This window comes from Drosophila gunungcola, unplaced genomic scaffold (genome assembly GCF_025200985.1).
Source record: "Drosophila gunungcola strain Sukarami unplaced genomic scaffold, Dgunungcola_SK_2 000001F, whole genome shotgun sequence".
In the NCBI taxonomy this organism is placed as follows: Eukaryota; Metazoa; Arthropoda; class Insecta; order Diptera; family Drosophilidae; genus Drosophila; species Drosophila gunungcola.
This window is the reverse complement of record NW_026453197.1, coordinates 5857374-5872264: the sequence shown is the minus strand read 5'-3', so window position 1 is coordinate 5872264 and position 14891 is coordinate 5857374. Positions and strand designations below refer to the sequence as shown.

At 41.3% G+C, this 14891-nt stretch overlaps 3 protein-coding genes across 3 annotated transcripts; 2 read left to right on the top strand and 1 right to left on the bottom strand.

The window, feature by feature from the left end:
• Positions 1–24: 24 nt before the first annotated feature.
• Positions 25–5021, bottom strand: LOC128261926 (solute carrier organic anion transporter family member 2B1). The gene is made up of 5 exons (XM_052995872.1): positions 4782–5021; positions 4527–4715; positions 3615–3771; positions 1773–3070; positions 25–956 (listed from the first exon to the last, which is right to left on the bottom strand). The coding sequence occupies exons 1-5, from the start codon at positions 4846–4848 to the stop codon at positions 166–168; spliced, it is 2502 nt and encodes an 833-aa protein (XP_052851832.1). The 5' UTR covers positions 4849–5021; the 3' UTR covers positions 25–165.
• Positions 5022–5867: 846 nt separating this feature from the next.
• On the top strand, positions 5868–8358 carry LOC128261967 (uncharacterized). Its single transcript, XM_052995951.1, has 5 exons — positions 5868–6045; positions 6099–6204; positions 6265–6514; positions 6701–7330; positions 7967–8358. Exons 1-5 carry the CDS (start codon positions 5924–5926, stop codon positions 8176–8178), a joined length of 1320 nt encoding a protein of 439 aa, XP_052851911.1. The 5' UTR covers positions 5868–5923; the 3' UTR covers positions 8179–8358.
• A 363-nt stretch (positions 8359–8721) lies between these two features.
• Positions 8722–14788, top strand: LOC128261966 (solute carrier organic anion transporter family member 74D). Its single transcript, XM_052995950.1, has 8 exons — positions 8722–8863; positions 10452–10764; positions 10990–11231; positions 11289–11541; positions 12065–12558; positions 12611–12804; positions 13371–14050; positions 14294–14788. Exons 2-8 carry the CDS (start codon positions 10545–10547, stop codon positions 14449–14451), a joined length of 2241 nt encoding a protein of 746 aa, XP_052851910.1. The 5' UTR covers positions 8722–8863; positions 10452–10544; the 3' UTR covers positions 14452–14788.
• The last annotated feature ends 103 nt before the right edge of the window (positions 14789–14891 follow it).

Here is a 14891-nt window from a genome sequence, read left to right as displayed (position 1 = left end):
ATTTAACAAAAGCAAATAAATCTATTTCTTTTAACCGAGATGGTTTCACAATGCAATGAAAATAAATTTATTTGTTCAAGTGATTTGTCTTGGCACATCGGATCGTTCTTAAGCTAGGGAATGTTATAAAAACAGTTTACAATACTTTGTGTGGCCTTGGCCTCTTTAGAAATCCGTTTCGGGGCTTTGTGGTCTGGCGTCATCAGGTTGACCTGGATGGCTGGGCTGCAGTTCTCTGATAATTGGCGAGCTCTCCTCCTGAACTTGAGGTTGGACCAGTGGGAGCACTGTTTGGACCTGCGGTTGAACATGTGCCTGTGGTTGGGTGACCACCACGTCGTCGGTGTCAACTGTATCCCGACCCCTGTCGGCCTCCTGCTTGGGGGGATTAAAGGACTTCAGGTTGCCCAACTGGCTGCGAACGTCCGACTCGGAGAGAAGATGCAGTGGAACATTAGCTGGGACAGCCATCCGCTTGGGACTGGTGCTGCCGTCATCTGGCTTGCGTCTATCGGGTGGGAACACCACCTGTGCGTAGGTCACTCCATTCTCGCCGGGCTCCACAATGCTCTGAGCTCCGCCCGACGAGGTCGTCACCGAACTGGGATTCCTGAAGACAGCAGCCTGGGTTTGGGGTAGTTCTGCCGGAGCATTCCTGCGTTGCATGGGCGATGAAGTGGTCGTGGTCGTCACGGGACTTCCGCCACGAGGAGCACTCGGTGACGTAGTCGTATCCTCATGCGGAATCGGTGCATACAGAGATGGAGTGTAATTGGTGTCCGTCACCTTGCAATTGTACAGATTCAATCCCTTGGCAAAGATGTACACGAGAATGTCGAAGAGCACACTGGCCAGGATCAACGAGGCAGTCAGGATATCCAGGATGTTGCCATGCTTGGGCGTCTCCCGCAGCAGACAGCGCTCGTAGTTGGGAGCCCAATAGACGCAGGTGGAACCTGTGCAGGAAGATTGGAACGGGATAAGTATAAATAAATTAAATAGTAATTATTTTAAACATATAGTGTATTTATAAAGGTGTGCTAAATTTAAAGCTTTTAAATAAAAAGATAAATAATAATAATTTTTGATAAAAAGATAATAATCGAAAATTTAAAATAAATTTAAAATTCGTAAAACTTGTTATAAAGTATATTTTAAAGATAAATATAACTATATCTATCTAATAAGAACTACTAACTAATTATCATCTCTCTAATCTCATTATCATCTCTCTCAACATTTTAATGGCGGCTAGTAAGAGCAATAAAATAAAGCTTTGCTATTTTTAATTTGTTCTGTTGGTTCTTCGGTACATAGTAATAACTTATTATTTTAGAACTACGTCTTAAGTTTTTTTTTCAAAATCGATTGACTGTATCATATAGCTCCCATGAAAACAATCGGAAAAAAAAAATAAATTAAACAAAAACTGTAACTTCTCTAATTTTTTGTATTTTAATTTGGAAATAGTAATGGTTTAGTAATTTAAAACTTCGGTTTTAATATTATTTAAATCGGAAAACGATATCATATGGCTGCCATTAGAACGATCGAATGATTCAATCATGGCTTCAATGTTTTTAAACGTTTTCACATATAATTCAATACTTCGATGTCTTAAAGAATTTTTAAATTTGGTAATAGCTGCAAGGGTATATAAACTTCGGCTTGCCGATGCTGTCTTTCTTTCTTGTTATTTCTGTCTTTGTTCTTTGAATGTATTTTTTCTAAGATTTCAGTGGTGGGAAAAACCCTTGAATTTCGACACTTACGCGTTACAATGTCGTAGCTTAGATGCACCGGCACATAGGCGAACAGTCCCACGATCATCACCTCAAAGGCCAGGGCCAAGGATTTGTCCTGCGGCAGGACAGCGCGCAGGGTGATCAACGTCTTGCCGATGGTGCCAACGCCCAGCAGGAAGGCCGCCGAGATGCTCATGATCTGGAAGATGATGATGGCCGACTGGCAGCTGTCGGCGCTGCAAGCGCCCGCGGTGGCTCTCATCTGGCCGGTGGCGTTCAGCGACTGGTCGCCGCTGCAGCTGCAGCCCTCGAAGAGCTGGAAGCTGTTGATGGACGTCTGCCTGGTGCAGCCCGCGTAGCAGGGCGAGAAGTAGGTGACGGAGCTGCTCTCCGGACAGACGGGCATGAAGGCGGTGGGCGTGCACAGGCACTGGCTGGAGCAGTAGGGCTGCTTCAACTTGCCACCCTCCACGCCGGCAATGGCGCCCACGTCGCACTGGACGAAGATCAGGCCCACGAAGATGGCCACCAGATGGATGCCGAGGGCCACATTGATGCCGGTGATTTTGCGAGCGGATAGCTTAGCCTTCGAGATGACCAGGCCACTGATCAGCATTCCCACCGCCATCACTGGCGGTTTGAGGAAGTAGGAGACGAACGCCGACCTCCACTCGGCCGTCAATCCATCCTGTTCGTTGTAGGGCAGGAAGAACCTGCTCTGCAGGTAGCTCTCCTCCTGCAGGCCATAGTTTACCACCGCACTCTGCACACACATCAGGCTCAGCAGGTTGAACATGAGCAGGCGGTTGTTGAAGAGCCGCTTCAGCGAGGGCCAGAAATCGGCATCATCCAGGTAGGTGGAAAACTGGCTGCCAAAGTGGCGCATGTTCGACTGCTCGATGATCCGCTGGGCAGCTTGGTGGATGACCGTCTTGGGCAGACGCTTGGGAAACAGTCCCAGCAGCACGGCACCCACAAAGATGAAGGGCGCCAGTATCACCCAGCCGAGCCACCAGCCCACGTGGGTCAGGCCCACTCCCAGGACGAGGAAGGAGCCCGCCTGCTGGCCAAAGACACGGGCTGCCAGGGTGGCCGCTATCACCGCCGGACTGTCCTGCGACAGGGAGTTGTCGTCGATGTAGCTGACCCCCAGCGTGTAGTAGGCCAGCCCGCCCATGCCCAAGGCCAGCTGCAGGACGAAGAGCATGGCCAAAGTGAGGCTGCTGCTCTGCGACGCGGTCAGCGTCAGTTTCTGGAACTGCGCCAGCGATGTGGCGCACAGATTGGCATCCAGCAGGGCGTCCTTCGCCTTGCTGCCCTCGGAACTGGAATAATTTGTTGAAAATTAGCATAGGTAGACGCAAAAAATTTAAATCTTAAAGAAGATTTGGAAGACTAAGAAAAAAACCAAAGCAGACTATATATAATTTTGAATTGCCAATTAAATACTAGCATAGTTAAATTAGAAATCGCTTGTCAACAACTGAATTTTCTTATTAAAATACTGAACAACTTATAATATAAATATTTTAAAATAGTTCTTTGGTAATTTAAAGTATAAATAAATTAAAAAATAATTAATGTAACAATATAGTGCTATAAAAAGGTGCGCCTGATTGAACCCTTCTTATAAAAACTAAAAAATTTATTTGTAGGGTTAATATTAGAATGCTTATTTATTTGTAACTACGTTTCTAATGAACTATATTTTATACCACTTAAATTATAAAGCTAAAAACAAGTTTAGTTTTTTTTTTGTTGTGTTACTGACTTGGTTCTCGAAATGTTCTGTTCCAAAATATATTTCATTGAACAAAATAATTGAATTCTGTCTTGCTTTAGTCTTGTTTACTTTTGTAAATTACTCACAAGCTTATAATAGATGGAATCACGGCCACCACACAGGTGACTGCCTGCAGCATTAAAGTTCCCACCAGCCACTTGATTGGATGAAAGACGTCCGCCCAGTAAGCAAATGCCAACGCAAAGACAGTCTGGAAGCATCCACTGGCCACCAGCAGCCAATCTGTGGGTTTATAATAACAAATATATAAAAATGTTGTATAAATGTTTTGGTGAGTCCCTGGTAAGCCTTATCTAACCCATTCACTGAGGGCGACATGACGTATGAGTAACTCAACGGTGGACAATGGTATTTCTATACCTAAAGAGAAACTTCAATTGAGGGAAAGCCACTTCCGTCAAGAAATATTTTTGTTTTCTTTATCAAGAAAAAAAAAAACTTGTTTAATACGTCCTAACTTTTTCTACGATTACGCATTGCCTCTCTCTTCCAACGATGACGAATTTTATTATCCACCTTTATAGCATTACAAACAATTTATTGAAGCAAAGCTGAGTAGTTTGCCCATGAGACAAGGCATATTGTTCCATGAAGTTAAGGATCTTAGTTTGGAATCTAAAATAAGGGTATTAATATATGTCCGCCATGATTATAAATCATATCAATCTTAACACATGTTGTAAATAAAATTCCAGAAGGCAAACGTGTTATTTCATAAAGTTACTAAATTGTTTTGAAAATACATCTATTTATATAAATATATACCGAATATAAATAAGTATTTTTAAAATGTTGTATGGGCATTCCAAACTAATGGGAACTGGTGGAAAAAAAGAGAGCGCAGGGGCCTTCGTCAACAATATCGCAAAACTGATAACTGAACTGAAATCTCCACGTAGAACCGGGCCAGCACCTCAGCTATCTTTCCCCGGTCATGTTGGCATTTTCCCGTTTCTGCGATAATGCGGCTTACTCACCCACTAGCAGCGGACTGTAGCCGAATTGGGAGGCGGCCTGTTTGGCCGAAACGCGGAAGTAGGATTCGCAGGCGCCCTGGAGCGTGCCCGAGATGGCCAGGACCAGGACGAAGGTGCGCAGGCGGGCGTATTTCTGGCATCCGGGACCGCGGCACCAGCCCAGCCCCTTGATCCCGCAATCGACGCTGTCTGGATGGGGTAAAAAAAATGCTCAATAAGTTGTACGAAATCTTGCTGCGTTTTTAGGTCACCCACCATCGGGTATATTGTTGGCATTGACTGCTATCTGCGATAAATCGGAGTTGCGGGTATTTTGCGCCATATTCGTATTCGATTTCGGATTCGGTTGTGTTCACTTCACTTCACGTCACTCGTTTGTTGTATTGGTTATTGATTACTTTTGTTAGTGGCCCTGGGTCGATGGCATCTTAGCCGCGTTAAGACCACACCAACGTCTATTCGAAAAGAGGAACGGGAGCCAACTGAGGAGCTCCAAATGGCCAAAACCGATTCCCTCTCTTTGCTGTTTGATAAGCCAGTTCTTATCTTATCACTATTAAGTTTTTTTTTTCGTTCTTAATTGCAACTTTATTGCCGCCTCTTACGCATGATCGTGGGCAACATGTTGGCACTACAAGTGCCTCAACATTGCCTGGCAAGTAAGATCGTAATTATGGAAGAAAGAAATGGATAATTTCTCTTAACTTTGGTAAGTTATTTTTTTATTTTTGTTTGTACATATAAATATGTTGAAAGCTTTTAAATTTTACCATGAAACTCCTGTTTAATGTAACCTCTTGGATATACAACTTGGTTTTTTATAACATTCAATGTTAAATCGATAAAGCGAAATATTATGTACATTTTTATTTGTATATTATATTACTGACTACGAACATGTTGTTTTGTTTTTTAAATCACCAAATAAATCGATGATATATTTATTTAATGTTACTATTTGGGTATACAATTTAGTTAATTAATCGAATAAGCGGGTTTAAATACTATATCACTGAATATTTTAATTCCAAAGATTTACAAATCATTAAATTATTTGTCGTTAGTTTTGAGTCTGCGCATTGCCTTTCAATTTTATCACTTATACGTACTTTGGCCTTTAATCAAAATATTGAGCCAGCAAACAATAGAATATTAAATAGATAGGTCGCGAAAAATCTAAGAAAGCATTTGTTGTACATCAAAATCTACCATATTAAATGGTTTTTATAAAGTAATTATTATTTTAAAGTACCATAAGCCGTTGGTTTAATTTTGAACTGTTTTGGTATTGCGTCAAGCCAAACGATTCCCGTTTAAAACAAGCAAATCAAATAAGCAAGCGTGAATTATGTTTCAAAAATTAGTTATACAAATATAAAATAACTACTTTGAATTTAATGAAGTCAAGAAAAAGGTTCAACATGAATTGCCTAGTAAGTCTTATATTGGTAATTAATTGTTACTTGGTCACCGCTAAAGTGACGAGTTCACCTCCGGTGCTTATCTGGGGCACAGAAACGTAAGTATATGGTAAACAAAAAAAAAATATTTCAAAAAGACTTTTTTTTGCAGCCCTAAGCCTACGAGTATTTTTCGGCCTTTTAAATCCGATCAATTTTACCAAATAATAAAAAATTTGCAAAAGGACAACATGATAGTGGTTTACCTAGCGTCTGAGGTAATCTCTCAAGCATAAGTTTCAAATTAATTTTGAGTTCTAAGCGCCTTACTAATTTAGCTAGCCGCTAAGGACATAAACTGCGACGTATGCTTTCCCTACTTGAGCAAGATCCAACCCATGAACTTCTACAGCCAGGTGGAAGAGCCATTAATGGCGGTGGAGCGGGTAAGTGGGACGACCAAAGAGATTATCTGGCACAACCCCATAATCACAGAAATAAGAAGGCTGGAGCTGGAAATGGAGCTGCCTTGTGAAAAGGGCCAAATACACGCCTTCAGATTTAAGGATCGAAATTTGCTTGCTCATGGTTGGTTTAAATGCAGTTATAAGCTCATTTAGCATAATTTTCAGTTCCAATGTTTTTAATCTATAATTTTCAATTTATATTTATATTTTAGATTTGAATTAATCAATTTTACAAAGTGTAAACTAGTTTATAATTTTAGAAAACTATGTTATCCCTTTATTTACAAACTCAAATTAATTATTCCAGACGCAGCCATGGCGGTGGCAACCTATCAGTTTACTGACTGTCCAGTGGTGCACCTGTACACTGCTTTCACAGAGGAAGACCGGGCCTTTCAGCGTCGTAAGGCCCAAAAGACGCGTCCCGTGCCCATCCAAATGGATCCGTCAAAGAGCATTGGTCCACCAACGGATCAAAACGATACCGCATCGGGTCACGGGCTGCAGAAATTCACATACACCATTGTTGATAACATGACATTGCTGCGTCACGACATGCTCATCCTATCGTTTCAACACATTCTGTTGGCCAGGATGGAGCGACAAGGGCCACAGACTTACTTTAACCGGACTAAAGTTGTGCTGCCCGTTGGCAGGGAGGAAGTGCAGATGGGCCTGCTCAATGGCCGCGACATTTACGGAGGCGTCGTTGTAGTCCTCGACACAAACATCAGTCCCCTGATCATTGAGTTGATGCCCTCGCAGGGAAACTGGCACTTCACCCGCATCATTTTCGGCAGCAACACCACCTACTATCCGCGCGACCTCGTCTTCTTCGGCTTCGACTTCAGCCTGTGCTGCCCTGACATCACAACCTTTGCCGCGGACGCCTCTCGGCTGACCATATTCGACTTTCGCCTGGACATCCTTTGGCAAGGTAAGTGTCATAAGGGAACTAAGACTATACAACCAGAAATCTCTTTCTATTAAACCCCAAATGGCCATCGAAATCTCTTGAACTTTATATTTCTATGCAAAATTTATAGTCTTGCCAAATAGGAGTCCTTAAAAAAAATATGAAAAATGTACTATTTAAGATCTTAAGGACCCAAGATAATAGCGAGGGTCCACAAAGATTTTACAACAATTTTTATGCAAATTTAAGATAGATCAAGTAAGAATTTATTAGTCTAGTGTGCCAACCATAATTAACCAGGACATTTATTTTGAAGCCGTTGCATACATTTTGGCGACCAATAACCAATTTGAATTTTAAAATAATAAATTCTAAAATTTAATTTTAAATAAGTTAAGAAACCAATTAAAGGTAAGGAAACGATTTTAAACTGCATACAAAATGCTTATCATTCGTGATAAAGTAAAACAAAAGACATCTTTATTTATACAAAATGATGAATAATATAAAAAATAACATTACATTATATATTTTTAGATGCCATATCTCTCGTTTGAATTTGTAAAGATTGATAACATTTGATATCCGGTTGAAAACTTTATTACCTGTGGTATGGCTTTGAATCATACTAGATACAAATATTTTGGCGTTTTGCAGACGACGACAATGGCATGGACATGGGCTACGAGGTGAAGCCGTGCTGGGGCTGTGCCGTGTTTATGACTCCGACCCTGACCCAAACCCTGTTCGTGATGCTGGTCATAGCCCTGATACTTTGGATCGGCCTGGCGATGATACTTTCGATCGGACAGAACAAGTTCCCCCAGATCGCCGGCGAAACTGACCTGCACATCAAGACGGACATCTAGGCGGTCGCGTTTCGGAACTGTGGTGGCGACCCTCGCCCACGCTCTTTGATGCACATGCGGCACAGTCTACACATTCTGCTAATTCACTTGCTTACAATTCTAATCGCGTGGGGTCGCGGATGGTGTCGGGCAAAGGGGGCTTAGAGATCGTAATAATAATGTCATTGTCGCGTTCCTTTATTGTCTGTTTTGTATTGTCATTGCGATTCCGCCTGAACTCTCCAACTGGGCTGCTCTCCACGGGGAAAACAAAGAGGTCACCGATAAGCCATAGGTTTTGCTGAGATATGCCCCAAAAATTTTGATTTGCACGTGGGGTGAGCGATGAGAGAACCGACTGTTCCCGCCCTCGGCTTTATGGCCTGATAAAGCTTTATCAGGCTTCGATTGGCACCGAGCGGACACGGCGAGCTGCCTGGGAATTTGAAATTTCGTTTCTCAGTTTTACTCGCGCCTCGATTCGCAACGGATCGGCTATAACTATCTCCGCCCATTCGTTCACCTGTGCGTTGCATCGGGACTAGTTCCTAGTTTCTGGCGAAAGGAACTCGAACGGCAATTTAATTAATCGCACAATTGCCGATTAGATTGCACGGTAAACTAGACGAGTGTGGTCACCATTTGGCAATTGATAATATGCGCATTGTGTAGGCCACTCTTCACTCAACTACTCAACTCTCAAAACGTACGTACACCTGTCTGGTAATCTGATTGTGGGCGCTATCGAGGCGGCATTCGTCGTTCGACATTGGGGTAGTTCTTCATGCGGAAGGAACTTCACTAAAAACACTCAATGTATGATCGAAATTTGCGGTGTTCTTTAGATCTCTAGAGCCACTTTTGAGTGAGGAACCTTTCTAAACATTCAAAGTCCATCGGATTGGAATCACTTCACCATAGTTCGAACATTTCATATGGGAAACTGATGCTTAGAGATCTAAACACAAAGAAAGCCAGCTAGCCAACTAATGTTAGTATACTTTGATACCTTTGAAAAACATTGGGGTTTATTAAACAATTTCATCAGTTGCGTCTACATTTTCGAAACCGCCTGCTTCAAAATCTTTCTGAAAAATCCCTTGTAGAGCTATCTTTCGGAGATAACATGATCCAGCTTTTCAACTAAATCGGTTCTTAAGGATTTAACTTTGAATTAATATTAGTTTGGAAACAATTACTCTGTCACCCTTAAAAAAATATTAAAATATTATAACAGTTGAATGGGCCGTTTCAAAAAATAATAAAAATGAATTTCAGCTTTGCACAGCAAATAAGTATTGGAAAAAACAATTATTTGATATAAAAAAAATGTTCTGTTCCTTGGAATAGGTAGGAAGCATTTTGCATTTAATTTAAACAACCATGACAAAGGAGCAGTTACAACTTGAAAGCCTTAAACTTTTTTTAACTAATCAATCACTTCAAATAATCAATCAATTCAACATTTAAAATCAAAATGTTGATAAGGCTTCTGCACAACAAACTTTTTTTGTTAACATACTCAAAGTAAATAGAAAGCAGTCTACGAATAAAAAACCATGAAATTGCCTGAGTCACAAAAATGTACTTTTTATTCAATAACGTGATAAGCAAAGAATTACATTACCGAACATTAATTCTCACATCAGTTGGTTGTGGTATATCAGTCTGAGTTCATTAAACTGATTTTGGTTAATGGTTGTTGGTTGAAATAAACACTAAATGCCGTAATTATGATTGATAAGCATAGTAATGGAACACTAGACTTAGAAATGCCTTGAGTTTAAAGGTCCCTTTTTCACTTCATAATATTTTTTGGCAAGTCTTAGTAATCGTTTACGCAGCGTGGCTATAAAGAAGATCCTGCCAGAAGTCTCTACTGATTTGTCCCCCTTTAAATTAGCCATTATAAGATAGGGAAATGATTTTGATGATTTGACTGGTGGTCTGATCATTTAATGACAGATGTCGTAGTGGTCATCGTTATGCGGTAATTATAGTTGTTTATAAAAGCGACTCTGACCATATAGATATCGTATATTTGGCTAAGGAATACCGGCTTATCTAATCGCCTCAGCTCAGACCCAATATGATCTTGAGTAGCCGACATTATCGATACCTAATCAATACCACGAATTTCACATCAACAACTTTTATAAGCCCTAAACGATATTTGAAGATTTCAAGTTCGGGAGAGTCATGATTACGGTAGTGAATTGCAAACTACGGAGAGCATGGCGTAGTTCACGCTGCAAATATTAATATAAATATAATTAATGGTTCGTCGCTTGCAGAGTAATTGCCAACTCAACTCCACTGTCTATCGGGAAACCCTGTCCACAATCTAATCGAATCCGATATCGATGGTTTACTAAGTCCGGCCGAAGATGGCGGAAGTGAAACGTCGGGGATCGAATCTCCCACCCGGGAACTACTTGTGCGGCTTGGCCAACTGGCATCCGGCCTGGTTGCAGAAGTACGCCACCACCAAGATGTTCATGGGCGTCTACGGCCTGCTGGGCACCATTCAGGCCATGTCCTACATGTACTTTATCGTCACCCTAACCACACTGGAAAAACGGTTCAAAATTCCCAGTCAAACGACAGGTAATTTTAAGAGTAACACGTTTGCAATTTGTGAAGATTTTAAACATTCATAAGAACTATATACTGAAGATATTTAAAATTTTTAAATATTAACTAAAAACATTTATAACTATATAACCATTTACTTAATATATTTCAAAGAAACTTTTAATTTCAAAGATTAAAAAAAATGAATACCTGTTAAATTCCTAGAAAATTCACAATCCTTTGGAATCATTATTACAGGCATTATTCTCAGCGGCAATGAAATCTCGCAGATCATGCTGTCCCTAATCCTGTCCTATATCGGTGGTCAGCGCAACCGTCCGCGCTGGATAGCCTGGGGCATTGTCTTCTGCGGCCTGTCCTGCTACATCCTCGTTTTGCCGCACTTTATCTACGGAGCGGGTCACGAGGTGCTGCAGTTCACCAAGGAGTACCAAGAGGGCCTCCTGAATGGGACTTCCAACGACGGCCAGCCCCTGCTGGTGGGTTCTTGGCTTAATCATTAACCATCACATCTCTGAATTATGTTATTCTTTTAGAAAATCAGCTCTGTGCAGACCGAGCGACTCTGTGGATTGGGCAAATCAGAGGACAACTGCGATGATCTCTTCTCCTACGTGCCACTGGTGCTCATCTTTCTCTCACAATTCGTACTGGGCGTAGGTAACACCATGTACTACTCCCTCGGACAGACCTATCTGGACGACAACACCAAGAAGACGAACACCCCCCTGATGTTGGCAGTGGCCATGGCCTTGAGGATGATTGGCCCAATTGTGGGATTCTTTTTCGGTAAGCTAAAAGGGTCTCGCTTCCTATAAAAATGTGGGTGCTGCAGAGTTTGAAATTTGCAAAAGAGGACTGCAGTTTTATATTTACCGATATCTGGGCTTCTTAGTTTTCTAAGTAGACAATGAGACAAAAATAGCGAACGTTCATGTCAAAATCAATTCAACAGTGACAATTTTTTGAATATAAGTCTTTTAAAAATTATATATTTGAAGTCAATCGAAAAAAAATATTAAACGTTATTACGCCCTATTTAAATAAAATATGTTTCAATGAAACATAAAAGCAAAATTAAGCTTTTTTTACAAATCTAAATAACAAAATCAAAATAAGTATACAAAATAGTTATTATAAGAGTTAACCGTTTAATTTAATGTTTTATAAACAAAAATTGATCTATTATTTGCATTTTTCAAATAACCGTTTTCGGTTTAATTTTGTTTGCATGATCTGGCTGAAATTATTTAACAAACGATCATCTCTTTCGAACACTATATGTTAAATCCCTATTATTTTCTTAATCCAGGCTATTTGTCGCTAAACACCTTCATCGATCCGAGCAAGACTCCGTTGATCGACAACAAGGACCCCCGCTGGTTGGGTGCCTGGTGGCTTGGCTGGGTGATCCTGGGCACCCTGATGTGCCTGTTCTCGGGCCTCATCGGACTCTTCCCCAAGCAGCTGCCCAAGGTGAACGGCGCCCCAAGGACCAACTCGCACCTGCCGTTGGCACTGCGCCAGACGAAGGAGGAGCTCAAGCGGGAGGAGAACCTGTCGCTGAGCAGCCGCTGCTCCTCGAACGCCGCCCTCGACAATATCGGAGCTGCTGCAGGGGCCAATGCGGACCTGCCCAAGCTGAAGGACTTTCCACGCGCCCTCATGCGACTTCTGAGGAACAAGCTCCTGCTCTTCAACATCATCTCGGCGGTCTTCTACATCCTGGGTGCCTCTGGTTTTATGACCTTCCTCACCAAATACATGGAGGTGCAGTTCCACAAGGACCCTCAGAGTGCCACCATTGTGAGTTTATTATGCTCTTTTGCTTCCCTCAAATAACTATTTGTTATGCTAGGTCGTTGGCCCCATATCGATTCTGGGCATGGTCGTGGGTCTGATTGGCTCCGGTGTGGTCCTGTCCAAGAAGAAGCCCCACGTCAGTAAGGTGCTCATGTGGAACGTGATCGTTGGTGGAGTTTCTATTTTGGGGCAGATCTCCTATGCCTTTCTTTACTGTCCGGACACCTTCTCCATGACTCATGTGGGACAGTAAGTATAAAACATGTGAACTATGTTTTAAATTCGAAATCTAACTGAAGTAGAATATCATTAAACGTTACAATATATATTGTATATATATTTCCCCAATTCCAAATTAGAAACTATAATATTCGGTTTTCCTTAATTTTAGTATTATTTATGAAATGAATAATATATAATTCCATTCCACTTAATTGTTGTTCTCTATGTTTTATTTTAACTAAATTTTCGAATATCAAAAGATGCAGAATGCACCCATTTTTTAATAAAACTTTTTTTTAATATCTAACAAATTTTAATCTTAATCCGATAGTTATCTTATTTTGTCCAAAAGCTATCTTATTTTTGTGTTAGCAAATTTTTGGTCCTTTACAAAAACAGTATATATGTTATCTTTCCAATCGGATTCCTAAGCCCAATGGTTGTTTATAAATCAGTACAACCTAAAAGATTTCCTTAATCTTAAAAACAAGAATATCGATTTTAAAATTCAATATGAGATTAAGACTTACTGCGAATATTATTCCTTAAAATCTCCTTTCCGAAGTTTCAATTGATTCTCTTTCTTACCACAGGCTAAACCTGACGAGTTCCTGCAACTCGAACTGCTCCTGCGAAGGGATAAGCTACACGCCCGTTTGCCACGAGCCCACCGACACCACCTTCTTCTCGGCCTGCCATGCGGGATGTCGAGGATACAACGCCACCTCCAAGTTGTACGAGGACTGCGGCTGCCTGGCCAATGGAACTCAGTCGCCCAGCGCGGCGCAACGGCTGATGGATCTATTGCAACCCACTCCAGAACCGGAGCTGGACAGCACCACGGATTTTGCCGAGTATCTGGGCGGAGTGCCCCTGCTCGATGACAATGGTGATTTTGAGGAGACGGTGCTGCCAAGGAGCAGGAGATCCACTCCCAATTCGGTGCTCCGGCCGGGAATCTGTACGAAGAACTGCAACTGGAGCTTCTGGGCCTTCTCCATAACCTCGATGATCGTCAGTTGGTTCGGTTCGTCCGGTCGGGTGGGCAACGTCCTGGTCAACTATAGAGCGGTGGCCCACGAGGACAAGTCTTTCGCACAGGGTCTAGCCCTGATGATGATCAGTTTGCTGGCCCTGATTCCGGGTCCCATTATGTTCGGCCGCCTCATCGACTCCACGTGTCTCGTGTGGACAAAAACCTGCAATGGCAATGGCAACTGCCAGTTGTACGACCAAGCCCGCTTCCGTTACTCCCTCAACTTTTTGTCCTGCAGTAAGTTTCAAAGTCTGATAATCCTAGCAAGCTAAATTGGGTTTCCTATTAAGACGAATAATCGGTTTAAAAAGTCTCGAAAAAATGTTTTTTTTTAAAGTAAGTTATTCTTCGTATTTAATTTCAATTCAATTTGTGATTTTTAATATATAAAACTTTTAACAATTACGGTCCCTGGCTAAAACTATATCAAATAAATGTTCTTTTAAACTAGTTTTCTTACATATCCTTCTAAAATTGCAGTGCTCACCTTCATGGGACTGTTCTTCGATTACCTTGTTTGGTACTACGGACGGACACTCGACATTTACGGCGATAAGGAGGCTAAAGAGGAGGAACGTGCCAACAGAAGGGACCAGCCCATTACTCCGCTCCTGGCCAAGAAATCCGACCGGGACTAATACTGAAGAGGCAAACCAACCGTGATACTCAGTTATAAGGAGTAGATTCATATAATGCACACCAGTTTCGAGTATTCAATAAAACCAAGCACATTCCTAGAGTAAGTTTTTGTAAAAAAAAAAACGGGTGAAGCCAATACAAACCTCCCGTTTTTCAATAGGATATTCGCTAATGGATTTCAACTATCCAATTTCGTGTTTCAGTGTAAAATTTTTGTATTACTTCTATTACGCGCTAAGAACAATTAATATATTGCAAGACGCTTAGATTAAAATCATTAAATGAATTTATTTTTACGTATGTAAATAAATAATAAAATGAAACTAAAAACATGCATATTACCACGAAATATTTTTTTTAAATGATTAGATTTCCAAAAAGGGTTTGTATAAATAGAAAAAGTTTGGCCTGGGTTTGTAAAATGGAAAGGAACAAAGAA

Excerpts from the sequence above, each read along its gene's own strand:
- LOC128261966 (XM_052995950.1), top strand. The coding sequence starts at position 10,545 with ATGGCGGAAGTGAAACGTCGGGGATCGAATCTCCCACCCGGGAACTAC. Across the intron at positions 11,232-11,288 it reads ACGACGGCCAGCCCCTGCTG|AAAATCAGCTCTGTGCAGAC; the intron begins GTGGGTTCTTGG and ends TTATTCTTTTAG. Across the intron at positions 12,559-12,610 it reads ACCCTCAGAGTGCCACCATT|GTCGTTGGCCCCATATCGAT; the intron begins GTGAGTTTATTA and ends TTGTTATGCTAG.
- LOC128261926 (XM_052995872.1), bottom strand. The coding sequence starts at position 4,848 with ATGGCGCAAAATACCCGCAACTCCGATTTATCGCAGATAGCAGTCAAT. Across the intron at positions 3,772-4,526 it reads CTACAGTCCGCTGCTAGTGG|ATTGGCTGCTGGTGGCCAGT; the intron begins GTGAGTAAGCCG and ends ATAAACCCACAG. Across the intron at positions 957-1,772 it reads AAGCTACGACATTGTAACGC|GTTCCACCTGCGTCTATTGG; the intron begins GTAAGTGTCGAA and ends CTTCCTGCACAG.
- LOC128261967 (XM_052995951.1), top strand. The coding sequence starts at position 5,924 with ATGAAGTCAAGAAAAAGGTTCAACATGAATTGCCTAGTAAGTCTTATA. Across the intron at positions 6,205-6,264 it reads TGGTTTACCTAGCGTCTGAG|CTAGCCGCTAAGGACATAAA; the intron begins GTAATCTCTCAA and ends TTACTAATTTAG. Across the intron at positions 6,515-6,700 it reads TCGAAATTTGCTTGCTCATG|ACGCAGCCATGGCGGTGGCA; the intron begins GTTGGTTTAAAT and ends TAATTATTCCAG.